The sequence below is a fragment of the Mirounga angustirostris genome, unplaced genomic scaffold (assembly GCF_029215605.1).
Source record: "Mirounga angustirostris isolate CCGP_5_RB_7025 unplaced genomic scaffold, mMirAng1.0.hap1 SCAF_3, whole genome shotgun sequence".
NCBI classification, from domain to species: domain Eukaryota; kingdom Metazoa; phylum Chordata; class Mammalia; order Carnivora; family Phocidae; genus Mirounga; species Mirounga angustirostris.
Window position 1 is genome coordinate 130,620,590 of NW_026991711.1, and position 26,472 is coordinate 130,647,061.

General features: G+C 35.3%; 1 protein-coding gene across 1 annotated transcript in view; it reads right to left on the reverse strand.

Moving 5' to 3' along the window:
• Nucleotides 1–26,472, reverse strand: part of LOC123839337 (sodium channel protein type 1 subunit alpha) — a 152,159-nt gene that overhangs the window by 52,501 nt on the left and 73,186 nt on the right. Inside the window, exons 3-17 of the mRNA XM_045868693.1 lie at nt 24,310–24,428; nt 22,122–22,211; nt 20,390–20,518; nt 18,428–18,519; nt 17,264–17,533; nt 13,974–14,037; nt 13,324–13,465; nt 12,462–12,668; nt 9,891–10,175; nt 8,336–8,716; nt 6,942–7,074; nt 5,892–6,130; nt 4,194–4,367; nt 2,850–3,206; nt 957–1,439 (exon numbers count right to left, since the gene is read on the reverse strand). Coding sequence (XP_045724649.1) covers nt 957–1,439; nt 2,850–3,206; nt 4,194–4,367; nt 5,892–6,130; nt 6,942–7,074; nt 8,336–8,716; nt 9,891–10,175; nt 12,462–12,668; nt 13,324–13,465; nt 13,974–14,037; nt 17,264–17,533; nt 18,428–18,519; nt 20,390–20,518; nt 22,122–22,211; nt 24,310–24,428 — 3,165 coding nt within the window. The remainder of the gene's footprint in view (nt 1–956; nt 1,440–2,849; nt 3,207–4,193; nt 4,368–5,891; nt 6,131–6,941; nt 7,075–8,335; nt 8,717–9,890; nt 10,176–12,461; nt 12,669–13,323; nt 13,466–13,973; nt 14,038–17,263; nt 17,534–18,427; nt 18,520–20,389; nt 20,519–22,121; nt 22,212–24,309; nt 24,429–26,472) is intronic.

Here is a 26,472-nt window from a genome sequence, read left to right on the forward strand (position 1 = left end):
GGGCTTGCACTCCGATTAGGAAAGCAGTGCATCTGAGTTCAGCATAGGCAGCTGGAGCTTCATTCATCAGTGTTCCCTACATCATGCCATGTGCTCTGGTATCATCTATTCTGTTTAATTACAATTAAAAAAATTACTGGTATAATAAATTGGCTTATCAACTCCCACTGGGTCATGACTCAGAATTTGAGAAATGCTGCATTACATTGTCTCTAAAGTTTCTACTACCCCAATATTTAAATTTTTAATTAATGCAATGATAATCCAATATATAAAATGATACAGATATAAAGAAATAGAACTGCCTCCGGTGGTTCAGTGGATAGTCACTTTTTAATAAAAAGATCAGTTTTTTTCTGTTAGCCCTGAACCATACAGACAAAAACAGTATAAATCATGTAAAGTTTTTGCAGAAAAAGTATTTGTTATGGACGGTCTTTGTAATGAAAGTTTTTTTTTAATTCAACAGAGCATGTGGTAGCTATTAATCTTCACCAAATAGTAAATGTAAATCTGAAGATTCAAGACAAAAAAAAATCGGACTAGAAAAAAATATTGCCAAATTTATTTTAACAGTACTTTAGAACCAACTTTATAAAAATAAAAATCATTTAAAAAAATCAGCTTCCATTGGTTCTTTAGTAAAACCCAAATCTTCAATGAACAACATTTGAACTGGGATAATACTCAAATTAATATCCTGAAAAAAATTATACAATGTTTTACAAAAATGATCTATCATTTTTCCCCCTGAATCCATTATCTGTGGACATGTGAAATGAGATGAGGGTCTGCCTACCATTATATCTCTGTACTCTTTCTCTCCCCGTCTCATTACCACAAATCTGATTTACCCAAAGGCAGCAAGATACACACACACATATATATTTATATATAGGCAATAATACATGTGTATATATATAAATTTATACCTACCTACATCTATAAAATCTTACCTCTTTGCTTTCCTCGAGATCTGATTCACTACTGAAGTCCTCTGTGTTTAAATTTTCAAAGTCAGACTCTCCAACAGCAATTGGTACAGTCACAGTAAGACTGGGATTATTTATGAATGACATGTAATCGCTTTCATCAATAATGTATTTTTCAGCACTGCTGCCGGTTCCTATTCCACTTGTGGTTCCATTCACGTCTTTAAGATAGTCAAGATCTTTTCCAATTTCTGTTGTATGATTGGACATACACCTGTCTTTCTTATTGTTTAGGTCATCAAGTGGTTTAATTTCATCTAAAATCTTTTGTTTTCTAACAAAGGATTGTTGAATAAATTCATATATTTTTCTCTTCACGTAAGCTATTCCCTTGTGCATCCTGTCCACAGCTATTTGGAGATTGTTCATTTCATTATCATCATCCGTGGCTGCAAGATTGTCTGCACTAAATGAGCTCAGAAGCAAGGCCAGAAAGAGGTTCAGGACCTTAAAAATAACACAGACATGATTATAATATTACCCCAATGTAAAGAAGAGCAGATTGGGATCACTTATTCCTCTAAGTGTAGAGGAAACACCATAGCACAGTGATTAGAGGTTGGGTAATCTGAATTTGTGATCTGGCTCAATAGCTACCTCACTCTACGTCCTTGGGCGAAGACATGATTTCTGTTGGTCTCACATTCTCCCACTTACAGAATGAAGAAGTTGAATGAGTTAACCTAAGGTTTAGCTATGTTTAAAATTGTATGATTACAAGAAAACAGATTGAAATATGTACCACACAAAAGTTCTAACCTTAAAAATCACTGGTGTTTGCAATTACACACTTAAATACATTCTATAGTTCCTTTTTGATAAACAGAGATATTGAGTTAGATAGAAATTTTAAAAAATAATCATTATGATCCAGAATAAGAATCAGTACCTTAACATAGGCATTGACACTTATTTTCTTAACCTATTATATTTCTCATACTCCACTATTGATTAATTAGGAGAACTGTTTATAAATAATCTCTAATATTTCCATAAGACTGACACTTAATTATATGTATCTTCTGGAATATACTAAATTTTTCTATATTATAAAGAGTAATTCATGTTTCCAACTTAAGAGAAGAATTGACCAGTTACTCCATTTGGGTAATCTCAGGCCTCACTAGCCCACCCTTATTTTGATTGAGAACCACTAGAAAATTGATTAACCTAGCTTGGCTAAAGCACCTGCCATATGACATAGAGTGATTGAACGCTATATGCCATGAAAGAGGCAAGGAAATGGTAAAATCATTTATGAACACCTAAAGACACCACTCTTCAGTCCTATACTGGCAAGTAAGATTAAGCTTTCTTTAAAAATTTTTTCAGACTTCTCCCTCCCTTTTCTCTGAATTTGTAAAACGTTCCCAGCATATCCTTCAAGGCCTGTCTTCAGTAGGATACTCTATTAAAATGCATATACTAAATGTGATGAAATGACTGATGAAGTTGATTTCAATATAAAAACTGTAAGGTCGGGGTGCCTGGGTGGCTCAGTCGTTAAGCGTCTGCCTTCGGCTCAGGTCATGATCCCAGGGTCCTGGGATTGAGCCCCGCATAGGGCTCCCTGCTCCACGGGAAGCCTGCTTCTCCCTCTCCCACTCCCCCTGCTTGTGTTCCCTCTCTCACTGTGTCTCTCTCTGTCAAATAAATAAAATAAAATCTTTAAAAAACAAAAACAAAAACTCTAGGGTCACAGCTATATTGCTGTGTTGTCAAAGTGAGACTATATGCATATCCAAACCTAGAGACTTTATAAATTATAAATCATAGTTTTTGTTTTGGACAAAATGGTCACCATTCTATTATGCTCTTAATCTATTTCTGAAATAGATACCTTAAATGGGTACATACCACCAGGTTTCCAATCACCATGACCATCATGAAGACAGTAAGGCACATGGCTTGACCAGCGACCTCCATACAGTCCCACATGGTTTCTATCCACTCTCCACACAGCACGCGGAACACAATCAGGAAGGAGTGGAAGAAGTCATTCATGTGCCAGCGTGGGAGCTCACAGCTGGTGGAGATCTTACAGACACAGTCTTTGTAGCTTTTACCAAATAGCTGCATGCCGACCACAGCAAAAATGAAGACAATGATGGCCAAGACCAAGGTGAGGTTGCCCAGAGCCCCCACTGAATTGCCGATGATCTTTATTAGCATATTTAATGTTGGCCAAGATTTTGCCAGCTTGAAAACTCGAAGCTGGAAAATAAAAAAAAAATAATATATATTATTATGATCTTTACATATATTGAGGTTTACCAAGAAATGATTAATATTGAATCTCTTACAATATCTGCCCTGCCCTTGAACTCTCTCAGGCTCATGGCTAATTTTTGGACCCCCTAGGAAGAATCTTGTCCATCCATATTTTAACCATGTAGATCATTTTCCCTAAGAGTGAATTTTTTAAGATAGCTTGGGGTCCAGCCGTCTTTAATTTGCTTTGTGAATGTGTTTCTAAGGCATACCAGGCCTGACACTAATATTAACATCTGAATCACAATAATCTCTGTTGAAAAGATATTCATTTATCAATAGCATGCAAAATGACACCATATTGAGCCCTGCTATAAGCAGAGGAAATTGTTTATTATTCATTAATACTCCTTTGGGGCACTGACATAGCTAGATGCCTGCATTTAAAAATTTGGAGATTTCTCACACCTGTAATTATTTCCCTGATTTGCAAGGACATATATGTAAATCAAAGGGCATGGTAAGTAATCCTACAGATTTTTCTCCTCTGATTTAGGGAAGGAGCATATTTTCCAGAGGTCAAATTAGGAATTTTCTGCATGCCCACCTTGCATCTGATTACCATCCACCATACAAAGGGCTGTTTATATTTTCAAGTTACTATTAAAATGTGACATATTTTCATTAAAAATATTTTCTTCAATCCAGAAATATTAACTGTAGTCATCTCTAGAAATAATAGTTAGTCACAACGGCAACTGAGTTATATATTAAATTTTACCTGACTATGCTTTTTTTTAAATAAAGATTTTTCTAAATGAGTGGAGATAATTTTTTCTTTCCATTTAGGGTTAGTTTTGACAATGCAAATGTTACACAAAAATTAAAAATATTAGTAGTTGCATAATAAAACCTATGAGAGTACTACGTAAGAACCCTGGTTGTTGGACAGGTTTTGTTTTTGTTGCTGTTTCGTTTTGTTTTTTTTACCAGTCGGAATGAACGGAGAACTGATAATCCTTCCACATTGGCGAGGCCAAGTTCTACCAGGCTAAGTGTCACAATAAAACCATCAAAGATATTCCAGCCTTCTTGGAAATAATAGTAAGGATCCATGGCAATAATTTTCAGAAACATTTCTGCTGTAAAGATCCCAGTGAAAACCTATGATCAAAACAAAGTTACTTTAATTCCATCAGATAATGATAAAGTAGAACGACTTAGTGTTTGATCACAGAATAAAATATTTATCTAATTTCCTCATAATGATTCTATTACTATATACATTTGTGTAGTAATTTATAGTTTACAAGAAAGGTCTCATTTACTTTATTTCATTTTATTGCCACAGAAGTTTATGAAGTGGCTAATGCAGGTTAATACAAACATTACTTTACCAGTGACTTGCCTGGTATCATACAACTAGAAAATGGCAAAACTAGGATTTGGGTCCAAATCTATTTTTAACTTCCATCACATCAAACTGCCTGTTCCTCCAGACCTTATACAGCACAGGTACTCATGATATCTTGCCCATGAACATTTTCATTTATCTATAGGCGTATTCCCATTTTCCTCAAATCCAATCATTATTATACGCATATATCTATTACTATAATATGTGTGTTACTATTATCAATTTGTTAAGCATGTGAAAAAATAAATTTACTTCCATAGTATAAATACCAGTGCTTTAAAACTGTAAATACTACAATGCAGGATGCTTTACATGTTTTGTTTTGTTTTGTTTTGTTTTAAGATTTGATTTATTTATTTGACAGAGAGAGACACAACGAGAGAGGGAACACAAGCAGGGGGAGTGGGAGAGGGAGAAGCAGGCTTCCCGCCGAGCAGGGAGCCCGATGCGGGGCTCGATCCCAGGACCCTGGGATCATGACCTGAGCCTAAGGCAGACGCCTAATGACTGAGCCACCCAGGTGCTCCTACATGTTTTGTTTTTTACCATCAAAAATCTTACACCTCAAAACAAATAATATAAAAAATACATACATTACTTTAAAGTCCTCTTTCTTTCAGCAAATAAAAGCTAGTATTCCTAAATTGAGTCAACTGACAAACACTTTAATAATTCATGTTTTTTAAGCACAGAAGAGAAGGATTTAGGTGACAACCTTTACCAAAAATGGCCTTACTAATCAAATAATACACAAAATGTACTGAAGGTTTTTAATATTTGATGGTTTTGATATAGAATAGATGGATAAAACAATACATGTCCTACTTAGATCTTGGAAGTGGAAAAGCTGAATACATTTTTGAGTTGTTAAATTTTTGCTTATAATGATGATGACTAAGCAAAATAAAAAGATCTACTTTTTTTTTTTTTTAAGCCTTCTACAGCTAGGGAAACTGCGATAATATCATTTCAAAAAGCATGTCCTTAAATTCCTTCTGTATCTTGAAAAAATTATAAATATCAATATTGACTTTTCAAGTAGTACTGTAGGCCTATGCCTATTGCTCTCTTCCTCAGTTTTTGCTTTGACATTAAGGGCTATAATGGTTGGCAAAAAGTAGGGTGTAGCTAGTTAGATATAATTCTCATCTTTTGGGAGCCAGGAGGTAGGAAAGGTGGAAGAAAGACTGCCTTAAGCTATTATTAAATGGAAACAGTTTCTCAAACAGAAAATTCAATGATTGAACACATTTACCTTCCAATATGCTTACCAAGTTTCCTACAGCAAGCACATTATTGAAATGTTCTGTCATTGGATAGTGCTCCATGGCCATGAAAAGAGTATTTAAGACAATACAGATGGTGATGGCCAGGTCAACAAATGGGTCCATCACAACCAGGTTGACAATATGTTTCACTTTTAACCAATATGGTGAACAGTCCCAGATTAAGAATATGTTGGAAAATTTATACCAACAGGGTGGGCATTTCTGTCTGGATTCTTCAAGTTCTAAATTAAAAATAAAAAAAGAACCAAAAGATATATTTTGTACACATATATATTTATTTCAGATCCACTAGACTTGTTTTTCAGTAATCAACACATTTTTATTTGCTACAGAGTCAACCTCTTTTGTACTTAAAAAAAAAACTATAGAATTTATTCTTTAGACACCTGAAGATATTTCATCAGACATACACATAGAGCAGAGGTAGCAAAGAATAGTATTTTTCTCGTATGCATTGATAATCTGGCTCAGCACTTGGCCTGAAGTGAATGGCCTTTTAAATGAAGTTTCAATAGGAACATGAGTTGCAGAAATGTAGATACTGTGTGTAATCCTATGTTAATATCTGGCTAAACTGTCAACCTAAACCTATAAGAGATAGGGTAGGAATCTATAGGAGCCAAGAATCATCTTTTAAATTTGTTTTCTTCTGTGAAACGACCCACTCCTCCCCTCCAATCTTGATAGGATTTAGGATGATGTTGAAGTCCTAAGCTAAATGGAACAGAAGAGAGGGTCACTACGACTAATGAGATTAGCAGCTCTAACAGAGCTGCTTTATTCTGCATTTTCAAGGAATTGCCCCACACAGGAAAACATTCTTTAGATTTTCACTATCATTGTGCTTAAGTAACTTTTTTAAAGCTCCTAGAATATATGAGTAGGTATAACAAGTAATAACTCTTAAATAAGATCTACTATATTCTCTTTAGGAATGTATTGTTTCCAATTTACAAATAGAGATATTTGTTTCAAGTGAGACCATATAAGTTTAGTGAAAATAATTGAATGAAAATGGAATGTGTAACAAACCTTCTACTGTATTTGTTAAAATGCTGGCTATACTCATTGCTCTTTGCCTTTGGGAAGGATCTTCTAGAAAGTCCATGGAAACATGGAAAGAACTTGACCTTCTCTTCCTCATCTCCGTTTCAGTGGTTGTTCCCTATAAAGAAAATACTAATGTATTAAATGATTAACTTGAGCAATATGCCAAGCAAAGAACCAAATGTGACACAGTGAATTTCATGAAACACATGCATCGTGCACTTTTCATATTTAGCTGGTGATGGCAGAGATTGCTGACTTATTGTATCATTAACCTGGAATATCCAAACTGTCAACCATTTAGTTAAACAGCAAAAAACTGAGTTTTTTAACCCTCTACTTTTGTAATTTTATGAGACATGATGTAATTTTGATATAGTTAATAAATCGCTTGAGAGACATATTTAACAGTTAGCCTCATTTCTGAACTAATAGTATAAAACTAACAACCTGAGAAGTCATATAAATGGTCAGGCATTTTATTTTGAGAAGGTAGCCATTTATTTTTCAAGAAATACAGATGATTGCAACACATGTAGCCACCACCTCATTTTCTGTACGCAAGACATAGATGGTCATTGACAACACAAACTGTATGTGAGAAACACACACATGCTACACGGACAACAGTTTCATCCAGGGTACCAAAGCAATAAGTCATCTAATTCTGACTTAGTCATGCCTCATCATGCTGATATACTTCCAAGTGAGTTACCCATCTACTAAGAGGCAGCATGTGTTCAGAAATTCCTCATCCTCATACACATTCACAAACATGTAACATATGTTTGTACAGACAGTTCTTTTATCTGTCTGTATTAATGATTTATTTATGTCTTGTCATTTAGACTCATTTTGAGAAGACTTATATCAGCATTTTTTTTTTTTTAGGAAGACAAATGTGAATACTAGAAATTTTAAGATAACAATGAAGCTATCCATGTAGGCACAGTGTTCTTGAAAATCTTCTAAAATAAGTCAGAGCTATAGTGAAGAATCTGTTGGAAAGATTTATTATACACCCTTTATACTTAAACAGAGGAATCATTCATTTACTTTTATACCAAAGCTTTAGAGGATGTCTTGCTATCTAAGCTCAGTATGGGTATATAACAAATCCACCAACTGGAGGCAGTAATTTATTATTGTGTCTAATTTATTCTTAGCACGTTTAATAAGTAAATGCATTCGGTGTTATGCAAGAGAGTGTTGAGGCCTCAAGTTTTAGTTGGTTAGTCTATTAAATGTATTACAAGATGCAGGTGCATTCACAGCTTGACCAACCACGAATCATTCTCAAAGGGTTCCATTCTGTAGAAACACTGGCTGGTGCAGCAATAATGGGCCAGCCATGCCTGAACTATTTAAAACTTCCTTACATTGTCATCAGTAGCTGGCTTATCTATTATCACCTCTGGCAGAAGCTGTCCAACAGGCGATGTAGGAACTGAAGGTCCACCAACCAAGGAAACCACACCATTGCAATCCACAGTGCTGTGCATCTTCCCATTCGCTGGAAACACTGCCAGCATCCGGGAAGACCTACTGGTCTGACTCAGGTTACTGTTGCGCCGCTCTCCATGTCGTCGGGGCACAAACAAGGAGTCTCTCCGGCTCTCGTTATCCTCAAAGGTGCTGTGCTCATCATCAGCAAAGTCATTCTCCGATCCCACATCCTTTGCTCGCCCTCTAAAGCTGAAAAGGCTTGTTCTGCTATTTCGCCTTGGAGAAAATAGGGAGCCACGGATGCTCAACAAAGACTAAAAGTTTGAAACCAAAAAAAGTACAATCATATTAATATAGCCGCTTGAAATGTGCTTTTGATTTTGCAAGATTAAGTTTAAGGACATTTCAGTATTCGTAAGAGACTGTGATTCACTCCTTTTGATTAACATTCTCACTTTATATGCTCAAATTAAATTGGTTTTATAAGAGAAGATTTCTAGTCCTTGAGATCATGAATGGGGAGATAGATCACAACTTAAAGATACCGAAAAAACAAAACCCTGAATCACCATTTTTCAAGTTCAAAAGGAAACATCCTTAGCACATACTATGGACACCATCAACATTCAATAAACAGTGGCAGCATGACCTTCACAAGGACACATTTGTTCTTTTTTTTTTTTTAGATTTTTTTTTTTAAAGATTGTATTTATTTATTTGACAGAGACAGAGACAGCAAGAGCAGGAACACAAGCAGGGGGAGTGGGAGAGGGAGAAGCAGGCTTCCCACTGAGCAGGGAGCCTGATGTGGGACTCGATCCCAGGACTCTGGGATCATGACCTGAGCCGAAGGCAGCCGCTTAACTACTGAGGCACCGAGGCGCCCGACACATTTGTTCTTACTGCTTTTTCCTTTCAAAGAATTCCAACACTTTTCACAGTTTTAGGCCATCTTTCTAAAATTACTTTACATTCATTATGATCCCTGTTTCATCTGTAAGGCACAAACTTCTGAAATTCAGAGTAATGTGCTTTTTGGTAATGTATACCACACCTGATATTTTCAGAAGCACATATGGTTTATAAGAAAGTTAGGGGAAAAAAACCAACATAAAATAACCAAAAGAAGTTATTGATCAGCCAGCCCCGTATCCACATTTTTTGTTGGTTTTTGTTTTCATTAAAGAGGCTGAGGAGTAGAAAGAAAAAACGGCATTAGTTTCAAAAGGTATCAGCAGATAGTATCAGGATGAGAATCCAGGTCTTCTGACTTTCAACCCAGTGTGGATCCCAGCTACAGAAAGCCACAGACTTATATATACATGGAGTAAAATTTTCTCATAGCTACGTGAAGAAAGAATAGGTTTAAATGTAATAAACATAGCAGTCAATTCAGTTGACAACAATTCGTAAATCTGATTTAATTCTCCCCCTCCCTTCAGTGTTCTGATTTTCATCCATGCATCCTTTCACTCCTCGGTGCCATACCTGGTGTGGGGAGGAGTACCTCTTTTCATATGTCAATCGATTCCCTTCTATGGAGAAGCGAAACCCTTTCCTCCTGATGCTGTCTTCAGATTCAGATTTATGGAATTCATCCTCATCTTTCTCTTCCCCACCAGACTGCTCTTTCTGTTTTCTTTTCTTTCTCCGATTTCTTCTTTCCTTTGCACTCTTGGAACTCAACTTGGAGGCTTCGGATGAGCTGTCAGAGAGTCCCCCAGCGGCACTAACTTCTCTGGAATGCTCTGAGGCACTGACAGCAGCTGCCTGCTACATACATGAAGGAGAAATGGTTTTAGTATGGCATTAGCAAAGACTTCATCTTTTTAAGCTCAAGTATTTGCATGATATTTAAAAAATACATTTAGCTGACTCAAGCTGATCGCCCATAGAAGAAGCTCTGCAATGTAAATGGGATTTTCCCCTCCTTTCTATCCAATAAAGGCTTTCAGGGTTAATGTGGCTTTATCTGTGCTAACGTTTATTGTGTTTATATTACACTGCAAAGGCCACATATTCGAAAGGATCAATCAGGCATCAACAAGAACATAAACTTATATTACTTTTTGGGATTTGAGTCGCTATAAAAATTGGTATTTAATTAGCACTGTCTTCTTTTCTCTGAAAAAGAAACTGCAGCATGGAAGAAAAGCTAATGACTTAGTTGAGGTCATATCCCAAGGTAGGAGGAATGAGATAAAAAACTGAGGTCCTCTCCTCAGTTATTGAAACTGGGCTGCCAAAATATTATCAATCAAATTTATAGGTGATAAAATCCCTTCCTTGCCCCTCCATAATCCAGAAGACTGGAGAAAGGGCAGTCAACAGTTTCTACTAAGCAAGACAAGACATCCCTTTCTCCAAATACCATCTCCAGCTTCTTTAGCTCAGCACTGGTTCTTGCTGGACATGTGGGCATGGAATGGAAACAATGCTTTTGATGATAGCTTGTACTGGTACTCAGTTGGCACTTTCTGATTATTACCATTGTTCTCAGAGTACCCTCAATACAGGGACTCTTGCCAATAAATTAATATTCCCCAAACAACTTTATTCTAAAGGAAAGACACAGAGTCTGTATGCAAAGAAAGCATGAAGGAAGATGGAAATGATAGGACAGGCATTTTATTGTATGATGAGTATTGACACCCCCCTATAAGACCAAGCAATCCATAGGTGACCTGGTTTCCATAAAATTCGTGACGTTCACATGCCTGTTGAATACTGCTTTGTCAGAGAACATTATATTACTTCATCACTTCTTTATTTACTGTATAAGAAAGGCAAGTAAGCAACCATATTAAAAGTCTATATATTTTTGGTTAAAGAAAAGAATAGACTATCTTTTAAGAGACAGATGAACATTTTTTTATATGATAACCAAAACTTTTTTTCTAAGAAAAGATAGCTTATTAGGATTTTCTCCTAATGCCAGTGTACCCATTCTGTAAGTTTTTCAGCTGAGAAGTTTCCAAAATCAAATTTCCCCTTTAGTTATAAAAATCTTAAAACATTAAAAAGGCATGAGATGCAAATGTAGTGATCTGAAGGGGTACGTGCATCCCGATGTTTATAGCAGCAATGTCCACAATAGCCAAACTCTGGAAAGAGCCAAGATGTCCATCGACAGATGAATGGATAAAGAAGATGTGGTGTATATATACAATGGAATATTATGCAGTCATCAAAAAGAATGAAATCTTGTCATTTGCAACGACATGGATGGAACTGGAGGGTATTATGCTGAGCAAAATAAGTCAATCAGAGAAAAACATGTATCATATGACCTCACTGATATGAGGAATTCTTAATCTCAGGAAACAAATTGAGGGTTGCTGGAGTGGGGAGTGGGGTGGGAGGGATGGGGTGGCTGGATGATAGACATTGGGGAGGGTATGTGCTATGGTGAGCACTGTGAATTGTGTAAGACTGTTGAATCACAGACCTGTACCTCTGAAACAAATAATACATTATATGCTCAAAAAAAGAAGACGATAGCAGGAAGGGAAAAATGACGGGGGGAAATTGGAGGGGGAGATGAACCATGAGAGACTATGGACTCTAAGAAACAAACTGAGGATTCTAGAGGGGAGGGGGGTTAGGGGATGGGTTAGCCTGGTGATGGGTATTAAAGAGGGCACGTACTAAATGGAGCACTGGATGTTATACACAAACAATGAATCATGGAACACTACATCAAAAACTAATGATGTAATGTATGGTGACTAACATAGCATAATAAAATAAATAAATAAATAAATAAATAAATAAATAAATAAATAAATAAAAGAATTATACCAACAAATATTAAAAAAAAAAGGCATGAGAGAGTTCCACTGTGGTCAATATTGTAGACATCTTAGAAAAATTAAACTAAATGATCTATAGATGATCAATATGTAGAAATCATTTCTAATCCACCATACTACCAGCTTCTATTAAGCAGAGTCAAACAATTATCTTTCTCTCACTTTCTCTCTGGTCGTTTTGTAACAACCAAAACAATAAAAAAGAATAGTACCATGAGACGGGATATATTTGATTTGGTGAATTTACCTGAGCTGTCTCCTGTTGCTTTTTAAGCTGTTCAAGCATCTGCTGAAATTCAGCCTCTTTCTGTTCTGCCTCTTCCAAGGTGGCCTGATTCTGTTCCTCATAGGCCATGGCCACCACAGCCAGGATCAAATTTATCAGATAGAATGAGCCCAAGAAAATGACCAGCACAAAAAAGATCATGTATGTTTTTCCAGCAGCACGTAATGTCTGACAATAAGAACATTAAAATTATTTTTTCAATATCACTTCACTAACTAGTGACTTCAATTTTCAACTTACTTGTGTGTCATGTAGGACTCCGACATAAATAATAATTATGATGGTCACACCCCCTTCTACCTCCTTGACTGATTCTTTATCCTCTTCTTCTTCCTTTTCCCCTAACTCATGCATTCATATTTTGATCTCTAGGAGGAAATTCTTGGACTCACCAAGAATAAAACGGAATCAAATAAAATACCATCGAGATTCCATCAAAGAGCTGAGCCTGTGATAAAAGTCAAGGAAGACATCACAGTTATCTTTCTATGTCTGCTTACTGATTTTCATCACCTGCCACCTGAGGAATAATACTTGAGGGGCAGATGGGGCAGAGGGGAAGATGGACCTTCTACTTGAGAAGACCTGTGTCTGGAAAGGGTGGAAAATAGGTTTTGGGCCAAAGGGAAATGAGAGAGAATCACTAGCCCTGTCATCACTACGCTTACTGTGTGTTATAATCAATAGGATAAAGGAACTCAAATCTCCTAATTTCAAGTTCTGTTCCTTCTACTATATTATGCTGTGATTTGGATTTCATAATGAAGATGGTTTTCTTATACGCGTCTATGTAAATGCGGTATGTATGTCTTCAGATTCTCACCAGTTGATACAGATTTTCCCAGAAGTCCTGAGTCATTAGTCGAAACAGAGACAAAAAAGCCCAACTGAAGGTATCAAAGCTTGTATAGCCATAATTAGGATTTCTACCAGCTTTCACACACACATATCCTTCTGGACATTGACTATAAAAGGGACAAAAGAAAGTATTACAAGAAGTTCTGCTGACTTTTTATTCTGATAGCATGCTATACTTATAACATTTTCTACCCAGGAAAAGTGGTTATTTCAAGGGATAGAAGTTACCTCAAGGGATAGAAGCATGATAAGTAAGTAACATACATTTCCCAGCTTTTGACATAACATAGTTTTACTAGTCTCTTGATGCCATCTTTAAAATATTGCCTCCCATTTTAAATAATATTTTACAAAACTATTTTCTGTTAATAATTAGCATTTTAGCATACTCTAGCTCATTTTCCCTACAATGAAGCTTCTAGAGTTATCTTCTAGCTCACATATACTATCCTAAGGAACACAGCATTAAGGCAAAAGTATTATTCTTTGTCCTATGAAACATAAAAACTTGCCTAATCTTTAAATAAACCCTCATCTTAGAAGTAACCTTAATTATAGCAAATAAGTATTAATAAAGTATACACATACACAAGCACACACAAATTATTGGCTTACCCTGCATCAGAGCTATTTCCACATAGTAGTGCATCCAAAACACCCTCCAGAAAATAATGATATCCTGGTTAGAAAAAAGAAAGCCAAATGATGAGCATTTGCATTACAAATGCAATATAAAATTAGTGATAATCACAGGTGCTAGCAGAAAAATTTAAAAGATATCAGTGTTTTTCCCACCAACCTTGTGAAACATAAAAATTTCATGCTGTAAAAATAGATAAGCATGACAGCAATTCCTTTGTTCTTCCAAAGGGCCACACATTTGAAAATAAAGGGATTGTATTTTTTCCTTCTTCTGTATATTTAAACACTATTTATAAATGTTTAACAGTTAATTATAGCTTACATTCTACCAACTTCCAGAATATATCATAGGCAGTTTATAGCAAAAGATGCATAAATCATGTCAACTATTAAAAGAAATGAAATGAAAAATATTGAATAGTAAAGCTAAAATAATTACTAGAAGTGAATATGATATTGTCTCAAAGCTTTTTTTCTCTGACAAATTCCTTAGATTGTTTTGGTATCAAGTTGAAATGACACTTCTTTTGTGAATTGTTCTTTCATATTCTCTACTTCCTACCCACTAAAGAATGGCAAAATTAAGAACCTTTCTCACTGTGTTACCAGAATAGGTAGCTACTTCCATTATTATTGTACTCATTGTCCTATATTGTAATTATTTGTTTACAAATATTGTTACTCCTTGAAAGAAAGTCTAATCATTAGTTACTTGTATATTACTATTGTTGGGGCTCAGCAGCCTTTCAATAAAGTTTATTGAATAAATAAGTAAAATGATGACAAAAAGAGAAATGTATCGAATTAAATCATCATTTTAAAAATTTAAGTTGACAATGTTACATTAGTTTCAGGTGTACAACATAATGATTCCACAAGTTTATATATTATGCTATGTTCACAAGTATAACTACATTCTGCCCTGACACATTGTTATTACAATATCATTGACATATTCCTAATGCTATGCCTTTTATTCCTGTGACTTATTCACTCTGTAACTGGAAGCCTGTGTCTCCCACTCCCTTTCACCCATTTTGGCCAACCTCCCACTCCCACCCCTCTAGCAACCATCAGTTTATTCTCTGTATTTACAGGTCTGAATCTGTTTTTTGTTTACTTATTCATTCGTTATCATATTTTTTTAGATTTCATTTATGAGTGAAATCAGATGGTATTTGTCTTCCTCCATCTGACTTATTTCACTGCCTAGTGAAATAATACCCTCTAATTCCACTATTGAGTATTTACCCAAAGAAAATGAAAACACTAATTTGAAAAGATATATGTATCCCTATGTTTATTGCAGCATTATTTGCAATAGCCAAGATATGGAAGCAACCTAAATGTCCATCAATAGAAGAATGGATAAGGAAGATGTGGCACACACACACACACACACACGAAATATTACACAGCTATAAAAATGGATGAGATCATGGCATTTAAATAATCAAGTTTTTTGTTTTGTTTTTTTAAATATTTTATTTATTTATTTGTTGGGGTGGGAGAGAGAGAGTGAGTGAGTGCACAAGTAGGGGGAGTGGCAGGCAGAAGGAGAAGCAGGCTTCTCGCTGAGCAAGGAGCCCTATGTGGGACTCGATCCCAGGACCTTGGTATCATGACCTGAGCCAAAGGCAGATGCTTAACAGACTGAGCCACTCAGGTATCCCTATATTCAAGTTTTAAGAAGAAAAATTTTTGGATTTTATAAAAAGAAATATTTTCTAGATGTTAAATTTTCAGAGAAATTTATTCAAAATTTATTCTATGCATAGTTTTATAGAGGATACAAAAATACATACATAATGGGAAATACTTCCACTGCTGATGTCTTTACTTCTTTGAACATAGACAAGAAAATTTAGATAGTATTTCTTAACTTTTCAATTAAAATGAAAGTGAAAGGAATATGATAGTTTCTGGATGAATTTTTGATATCAGGTGTTTATAAATGAAGTTTTATCCATTAAAGTCAATGATCTAGAAACTGAATCTGAAGAAAATACAACTTTCAGTCATAAAGTTTATCTTTAACTTTTTTTTTAAGATTTTATTTATTTATTTGAGAGAGAGAGGCAAAGAGAGCACAAGAAGGGCAGAGGGAGAGGGAGAAGCAGGCTCCCAGCTGAGCAGAGAGCTGGACATGGGGCTTGATCCCAGGACCCTGGGACCATGACCCGAGCTGAAGGCAGCCGCCTAATGGACTGAGCCACCCAGGCATCCCTATCTTTAATTTTAATAAATTTAATTTTCTATTACTTTCAAAGACAAACCATTTTATTTATATTTGCATTTGATTTAAAATAATCTTTTCAACAGATGGAATATTGTTAGGCAAAATGATAAATACAAATTTACAGAGCTGAAAATGCCTCAGATATTTAGGATTTCTTTTACTTTGACTCTAAGAGAAATAGAGTCCAGCACATTTTCACTAGAGAGAACAAACCCTAAGTGACATCCTCATAGTCAGTTCCTTGATTTTAGATGAAGAGAAAAAAACAATAGCAGATTTCAGGGAGTTGGTGACAGCAGTAGACTTATTGGCATCATATGAAGTGAATAAGGGACATTTCATGTATTGCTTTGACATGTATTTTTCTTAATCTAGAGATTTGCAACTATTTGCAAATTATTTGTTGGCATATCACTAATGTCATGAAAGAATTAATCTGTATCATCCAAGATATTTTCTAGATCTCCAACTATAAAAAGACACTGATTAGATTTTTTTAAATTATATCATGACTTTAAGAATTATCCAGCTACCAGTAATTTTTTACGACTAATCCTATTTGTTCTACACAACCAGTCACTAAGGTTTTTTCTTTGATTTTTTTTCCTAAGTATTACTCATCATCTTAAAATAATAAAGATACAAGCCCATCTAAAGACTAAGTTTTATATATTTAATACTTTTCTTTAAAAAAGACAGTCCCTTTCCCCATGAATTATGTTCTGTCTCTGCTTTTGAAACATTGCCACTGGCAAATACTAAAACTACATAAAAGAGAAAATTTTACTTACTTTCTTTGCAGCTGAATTTTTCAGCCTCCCATATAATGATACGACAGAAAATGGCATTTAGGAATCAAAATTAGAACAGTTATCAGTAAAATAATTAAGTGTATATGCAAACCATTGATATGGTGATTAAGAGATCACAACCTATTATGCAATGATTTTGAGAAAATTTTCCATACCTTGGTGGAAGGCAAATCAACAATGAAAAAATAAATTTACATAACAAAAATTCTTACTTGTATCTTGAATATATGATTTCCAGTCAAACTCAAAGTGAGTTTCATTGACAAGCGTGCCATTGTAATTCATAGTTACATTCCTCTCTATACTGTGTTCCTCCAGGGAAGCATTGGTGGGAGGCCATTGTACACATTTATTCCGCAGGTTGCCCATGAACAGCTGCAGCCCAATCAGGGCAAACACGCTCAGACAGAACACAGTCAGGATCATGACATCAGAAAGCTTCTTCACGGACTGGATCAGGGCCCCCACAATGGTCTTCAGGCCTTAAAGAAAGAAGGCTATGACTATGAAGACTTAGAAGGTCAGAAATAACAAAAGCCTCACACGATTTTCTTGAAAACATAGATTCCATGCATAAGTCTGAAAATAATTGTAATGCTAGTGGAAAAGCAACACTTCATGGTAGGCCAAAGTGCTAAGGGGATAAGCTCTAGAAACATAATGATCCAAACAATGAAATGAAGATCATATCCCATTATGTTGGGAGAAAATAATGGGAGGTTCACGGTCTTCATGAAGCCTATATTAAGAAAAGGCTCTTCTATTTCTCCTTTTTGCTAATGAAATTCACCCTCTACTTTCATTAGGGTCAGTTATCAGTTTTATAGCAAATTACCTGAATACATATTTTTAAATGCCTATTTATAAGTAGGAAAAGTTTTGCTATAATTCTGGAGGTGCTTTGGGGTATAACTACACTTCAAGATAATAAATCCTCTATGAAGACTCATGCTATTCTTCATTATCTTATTTCCTTTCTTTTAAAACAATATTAGGATTTACATTGTCTATACATCATCATCAACACCTACAATGAACAAAAAATTACAAATTAGTACATTCAATAGGGACCAAATCCCTGGTACAACTGACATGGAGAAAAAGAAAACAAAACATGGCATCTCTAAATACAAATCACACACAGACTGTATATTTCAGTATCTCATGAAAAACACTATTAAACTCCTACGCCGATAAAAAGCGGAAAAATATAAAAACTTATGTCCAAATAATACAAATTATTTCCTATAAAGCACTCGATTTTGATTTTGATTTTGATTACTTTATTATGATTCCTGATTTTCTGTAATGCTGCCAAGCAAAGAAACTGTCACTGAAAATCATGGGTCAGCCCCATTTTTTAACCTAGCTCTCACCTGGAATGACTGAAATTGTTTTCAGTGCTCGGAGAACTCTGAATGTTCTTAGTGCTGAGACATTGCCCAGGTCCACAAACTCTGTCACGTATCTGTAATAGGGAGTTCACACACAACACAATAATACACAAGAAAAGTTGGAGATACAAGGAGCCTATCATCTTACACCAGTTTCTTACCTGGAATTACAGAAATAGTTTTCAGAGCTCTCAAGACTGAAAGTTCAAAGAGCTGAAAAATTGCCTAAGCTTACAAATTCTGTTACATACCTGTAGAATTAAATCAGTTATTCAAGATTTAAGCAGGATTTATATTATTTTCTTGGGCCTTTTATAAAGACCTTCTTGGTGATTGTAAATGATAACTTTGTTTTCTTAACCTACATAATTTAAGATGTAAACTTCATAAAGTATATAATCCTGTTGCTATTTTGGCAAGCAATATAATCAACATCATGTGTAACTAAGGAGAATTGAGTAAATAGAAACTAATTCTTGGCTAGAGTTTGAGGGTTTCAGTTAGAAAAAAAAAAAGGTATGAAATCATCCAAGAGAAATTTAGGCAGGAAAAGGCAGATTGCCTTACTGACTATCTGTACATGTAAAGATTTTTCTAGTGCAACTCCTAAGTGAAAGTTAGGCAAGGTAAGAATGAGATTTTTTGAGGGCTCAATGGTGTCCCTCCTATTACTGCTACTTTAGTCTCAAAAAACAATGGTCCCAATACGCTTTCTTTTGAACTGTGGCCAGAAGGAATGGGGAAGAATTGGCTTATCCTAACTAGTTATGGAACTAAGATGAGATAGGCAGCATTTGGAGCCCTGAGTATGTCAGCCCTACTTCTCCTCCTGTCTACCCCATTGTGCCTACAAGAGACCAAGAAAATCAGCTCCTGAAGGAATGGTGAGGGCAGGTGGACCACCTTCCTCCACACTAATTTCACCTACTCCTGAATGGCCTTCAATTATTTTTCTGAGTCTCTTCTTCCTTGGGGGAGTTTACCACTAGAAAAAAAAAAGGAGATGGATAGAAAAATTGTGCATATTACTGAGTGTATCTGGATGGGAGATGAAGATAAGAAGGTTTATGTTGAGGGTAAAGAACGATACAAAAAAAATCACAGAGGGAAAGAAAAGAGGAAGAAAGAAATGGGATCAGGTGAGGAATAGGAAGAGACAGAGAATGTGTCTGCTCGTAAGTCTTAAAAATCAATTTGCTGATGAAATAATAATTTACTATATTAGATACATAATATATTAAGTACCTTATTTTTTCCTATTAGTTTTATCTGTCAGAAGGTTTTGATGCTCATAGATGCTTATTTTCCATTATTCTACCAAACTAATAAAAGAAGACAGAAAGAGGGGTGCTTGGGTGGCTCAGTCGGTGAAGCATCCAACTCTTGATTTCCTCTCAGGTCATGATCCCAGGGTTGTGATATGGAGCCATGAGTTAGGCTCTGTGTTCAGCATGAAGTCTACTTGCCCCTCCCCCTCCCTCTGCTTGCGCTCTCTCCCTCTCAAAAAAATAAATAAATAAAATCTTAAAAAAAAAGAAGACAGAGAGAATACATAATGTAGGTAAGGTCAATGAAAATTTGTGCAGCCAGCTGTTGTTTGTGGTTATAATTTCTGAAAGTCATTTTCATAGATGTATTATGAATACACCTGTGCTTTCATATTGTGTGCATGTGGGAGGCGGTTGTGTGTGTGTTGAACAAGTGGCATGTATGAGGTTTGCTGACATGTTACATGTGGAAATTGTAACTTCAACCCTCTGCAGAGGTTGTATGCCAAAGTGAAATGCCACTTTGACCTCTGTTGTGCTAAATAAAATCAGGAGCTTAAATGTATAAATCACACCAGGGTATTTTTCAGTTAAAGCAAGCTTAGTTTTTAAAAACATAAGCATGCATAGAAAGCCACACCGTATTCTATCTTACAATTTCAAAAAAGGCACTTACGCAAATGTAATGACAGTGAAGTCGAGCCAGTTCCACGGGTCCCGAAGGAAAGTAAAGTCTTCTAAACAGAAGCCCCTTGCAATAATTTTTATAAGTGATTCAAAAGTATATATTCCTGTGAAGGTGTACCTGGAGGCAAGTATCCAAAAAGAACTGATAAAGCAAAAATTTTCTTTTATAGCATATCAATTTCTTATCACTCTTCCATTGGAATAAAGGAATATTAAAAAAGGAATCTAAGCAGGTTGATGTTATTTTCATGGACATAAAACATACCCCTAAATTTACCCCTAAGATATGAAGAGTTGTTTTTAAAGTGTCATAAAGGCAAAGTAATAAATACATGCTGTTTAAAATCTATGTAGCTATTGTCTGAAATGTCTTGGTATTGACATAAATGAATAGAACCTCCTGAAAATTACCCAGTACGTTCACATGATGGATAATAATATTGCAGAGGCATAAAATGATTTTCCTTTAGAAAGTAAAAAGCTAATTTCAATCATGTTTTATGAATGAGAGAACACTGACAAGTTAGCAAGTATTGTGGTTTTCTCTTTCTACAAATAAGACAGTTAACTAACTTGGAAAAGGGATTTTGTTAACATTAAAATAGGATAATTCTACGGTCATAAGAGGTGAAAATTTAACCTAGAATAAAATGTTGGGCTAATTCAGAAATTTAGATGTTTCCAAAGTTTTACCCTTCTACTCAGAAGTTAGAGATCAAAGTCACAGAAACCAGGGGGACTGAAGATGGATGGGCCTCACATGTTAACTTCAATACTTTAGGTATTCTTTGTATGTATATTTTATGATTTCCTGTAGGATCTGTTTGTTTCTGATTGGCTCCAACCTGGAAGTGTCCAGGAAGGGAAGGGGCTCTTGGGAATGCCCTCGTGGTGGTTGTTTTCAGGGTCAGCAACCAAAGGGCAAGAGCAGTTACAACCTGGGCAGGGTGAGCCTCCCCAGCAGCACGTAACAGAAATCCAGCCTCTCTGCCCTGAGAGGTAACCCAGAGCAGAGCCGTTGGTGCAGTTAGTAATGCTTCCAGTTTCCAAACACACTACCGTTACTTTCACTTCAGTTAGTTTAGCCCTCAGTTTATTGAATTTTCAAGTTGTAAAATCCCAAATTGGGGGATTTTTTTTTTCACAGTGATTTCTTTGATGACAATGCTTGAAACTGACAGAGGCCTCACATGAAGTGGATGTGCTCGACGGCAATGAAAACTTGAAGAGGCTTAACACGGTCTTCTTACGGCCTGTGTAATAGCCCCTGATAAACTCTGAACTCGCTGACTTCATCTGGAGTTTAACTGGAATCAAGATCTACCATATTGGTTCATTTCTGCCATTGCTTTCATCACATTTGCTTTGGCCGCTATAGATCCTAAAGGAAAAACGGTGAGTGTCCAAGGGTGAGGGGATTCTGATCACCATCAAATATAGGTGAAGGACAGATATTAGATCTAATGCCAGCAGGCCCGAGGGCCAATGTCATTTGTCTTCCTGCTTTGTATGTGTGCTTAGAAATGGCTTTAATAAAAATACTCTTCCGTTTTGCTTGGAAAGTACACTGAGGCATAGTTTCAAAATCCTAAGTGCATAGATATAGATATACATGTCTATATGTCTCTATATCTATGTAGTTCTCTGTACACACACACACACGCGCGCGCGCGCACGCACGCGCTCACATAGTAGGTGGTTTAAACATAAGTTGAACTTACTCTACATTCTTTGTCCAGTCGGGAGGGTTACTCATTGTCATAAACACACAGTTTGTCAAAATAGTGCACATAATTAGCATGCTGAATAATGTAGGCAATTGTTAAGGAACACACAAAAGAAAATCCAAATCCGTGTACTATATTATATAAAACTAACATTGGAAGCTCAAACTGGAGTTTAGTCAGGATGCAGTGACTCATACACTTGTGGGCAATTATCTAATTTCTTTAAATTTCAGTTTTGTCATCTGTAAAATGTGGGCAATAATATCACCCTCAGAGAGCAGTTGTATAGATGAAGTGAGATAATGTATGAGAAAGCTTTATTTGAGTATAAAATGTTGCTTTTGATACTATTATTGAATCAATATCTTTACTTCCCAGAGAACTTTAATGGGCAAACTGTGCAATCTGGAGTGGCACAGATTTTGAGCAGAGAAAACTGATTTGAACTAATCTGAATTTGAACTAATTCAGGTGACTAAAATAGTAAATTGGGAAGGAAGGCACATACATGCAATATTGTAATTTCTTAAATACATGCTATAGAATAAGTTTGATACACTAAAAAATATGTAGTCAAAGTACAGCATGGTGCTGAGTGTGGGATTGCTCTATTTTGACTGATTTGTTCAAGTGCAGCCATACTGAATGTGAGTAAAAGTGAAAATTCCAGAAGGCCAGGACTTAAAGTGATATGAATGTAATTAAAATTCAACATAAAAGTGATCTTGGGCAAGTCACTTGCCATGGAATCTTATGTCTCCACTGACTTTCCTACAGTGTAGCTCATCAAGTATAGACCTTGTCAGTTTGAGGTGCAGATTACATGAGTTAAAATGGGTAGGGTAGTTGGCGCAGGCCTAAATGTTAGTAGATACGATCCAAGTGTTAGCTCAAACAAATGACTAAACATAACAGAATTATGGAGCTGAAAGGGACCTTGACAAACACCTAGTCTAATCACTATATTTCAGAAATCAGAGAAATAAGACCTAAGCTCTAGAGAAATTAGATAACTTGGCTGAGGAGTAGAACACAAGTTTCCTGCCTTCATATCCAATATTCTTTCCACTACAGTTTACTGCCAAAACAAAAATTTTCCATAACTGAAAAGGAAGTTTTCATCAAATGACCACATGATGGCACTAGGAGTACAAACTAGAATAAGGTAACCTCCACGAATGTAAAAACCTTGAACATATAATTTTTATGTTTTGAATCTTTTAATATTAATAACATTATATTTATACCACTAAAGAATCACTTGCCATCAGGTTAAAAATAGAATGGCCTTTTCAGATTTAGAATCTTTTTTTAAAAAAATCAGGTAGTATGTGTTTATGAAAATTACAACAGTATTTTTATATTTATTATCACCAAAGCCATCAAATGAGACATAATCAGAAATAAAAGGTTTTTTTGCCAATGAATATGAATAGATTAATTTAGTTGGAGTCCGTTTTTAACACCAATGGAAATCTCAAAGTCAAATCTCTAAAGACCATTTGGAAATATAATCTCAGCTTCTTTCATTAACTTCCAGAGTCTTTAGTAAGCAATCAGTTTTCCATGACAGAGTCATAATTCAATGACTTAAATTTGAAATTCAGCCAATATTGCAGTATTTCCTCACGGATTTCATTAGGAAAGTTCAAGAATTAACTAAGTATTGGCCAAAGCCCCCTGACATTCTCCCACAGAAAATATACTTAAAGGTTTATTCTAAGGTACACTAAAATGCTTTATATAATAGATACGTCTAAACTTGGCTCTGGAAATAGATTTCTCTGTTATTATATCATTATTCACTGCAAATTCTAGATCGTCACAAACTTTGTACAAAGATGGTAAGGATAAATATAGCCACCTAACACTAGATTTGTAAGACTCAATACATACAAGTATTTTTTAGGAAGATATATATATCTATATATAAAATGTTAGAGTGATGTATAATATATATTTGAAAGATATATGTATATAATATTAAAGATTTTATAAACTTCAGTGATATCTATGTGACTAATAAACTGTAAGAATAAGGCTTATATGACAAAAGAAGATACAAAATGAGTGATAAAAGCCATAGAGTATGGACATTTCCCAAGCCAATTTTATATTTAGCTACAAAGCACTTACAGATTTTACACACCAATAGTTAACATTGATCACTTGAAAAGGATATGAATGTACCAAAATCTTAATAGCTATTTTCCTAAGAGGATTGAAGGGAGTTAAAATGTACAGGGCAGAGGTGGCACTGAACCGGAAGATGGCCTTCCCTTTATTCAATACTATAAAAGTCTGTAAGATAGGAACACAACATAGAAGTATAAAAGTATAAACCATTTAAACTCTATTGCCTACTTCTGTTATTTGTCAGAATGAACTATTCCAATGTTGTGACTTCTAATGTGCACCATGCAGACAAGCTGTCACTGGATCTCTAACTAGAGAGGACATCCAAGGGTGTCACTTACCTTGTACCTGATACTTACCTGCAATTTTATCATACATAAGGTATTTAGCCAAGAGAATTTATTTATTGTCTTAATATTTTAAACATCTGAGTTAAGTGAGAATCTTAAATGGGTGCATATTTCATTTCATCCTAAGACTCTTAAGACACTACATTCCTTTTATAGTGATTTCAGCCTTCCCAATTCAGATATCTTGAAAATTAGTCCTGTAGACATTCAATAGAACTAACACATTTTTTGAAATTATTTTTTAACCCCTTATTCTTTAAAATAAATATCATCACTCCATGGGTAATAGGAAATAAAAACAGCCTCCATCAAACCCGCTCTTGAGTTAGAGAGACACAATCCAATAATTGATTTTTGGAAGCCAAGCTCCCTGGAGAGTATCTGTTGACCAGGAGTGCTAAATTCTGTATTGGGATTTCTGAGTTAGCTGACACATTGAATTCTAATCCCAATTGACTGCTTATCTCATGTAGTGCTTTTTTAGCACAGAGGAAAAGCTCAAAGCCCCCAAAGAACCTAGGATCCGTGAATGCGAATGGAATCACATTCCAAAAATTAGATATATTTAAAAGCAATTAGCAGTGTGCAGACAAAAAATAAAGTAGCAACATACAGTAACATAAATAACATATAATGAACGATTCTGACTCTGTGTTTCTTAAGGCATTTACTAATAATCATGTAACATAAAATTTACCATCTTAACTGAATTCTAAATGTGTAGTTTAGCATTGACTTTTTAAAAGAATGTATTGGATGGCTTATTATAGTGAAGTACCTTAGCATCTTTTGAATCTAATTAGTTCAATAAAAATTTCATTATCACAACTCCTCAGGATAATATTTACTGCACGAAGTCACTTCAATACCAAAGAAAAAGTTCAAAATTGGTAGTGGAGGAAAAAGGCTGAGAAATAGCATCGAGCTTGAAATAGCCTTCTCTTTAGAGCCCATGGCTATAGAAAACTCATGAAACATTTTAACGTATGAATAATCATGTATCTCAGAACAAATTTCAAAACAGCGTTTTGACTGACTCAGAAAGGAGATTCTATATATGAAATATCACTTTAAGGATACATTTGTATAACTTTTCATACATTAGATGGTGGTCAGCTTTGTCACTTACCACTTCATAAATAGTTATTAAACTCAAGTAACATTTATTGAGCTCCTATATGATAAGCTGTTAATATGTATGAGCATGGCAAACACCTGGAAAGTATCATGGAACTAGTTCAGGTCCAAATATTAATTTAATTAAACTTCAGTGCAAAAGATGGTTATGAACTGTTTAGCACAGTATTTGCAAAGCTCTGTGCTACAGTTTACAGGGAAAACAAAGAGACATGACCCCAAGAATTTTATATACTAGTAAATGTTCAACTATGTCAGCCAGCAGAAGAAAATCTAGAAGGATAAGCGAAGGTTTACCTACTTCAGAGCTGTCCAATAGAAATATTATGTGAATTACAAATCTGAGCCCATATGTGATTTTAAATATCCCGAGAGCCATGTTTTTAAAAAGTAAAGAAGCAAGTGAAATTAATTTTAGTAATGTTTTCTTTGACCTACTATATCCATTATATTATCATTTCATGAAATCAATATTAAAAGTTATTGAGGTGTTGGGGCGCCTGGGTGGCTCAGTTGGTTAAGCGACTGCCTTCGGCTCAGGTCATGATCCTGGAGTCCCTGGATCGAGTCCCGCATCGGGCTCCCTGCTCAGCAGGGAGTCTGCTTCTCCCTCTGACCCTAGCCCCTCTCATGTGCTCTCTCTCTCTCTCTCATTCTCTCTCTCTCAAATAAATAAATAAAATCTTTAAAAAAAAAGTTATTGAGGTGTTTTGCATCTTTTT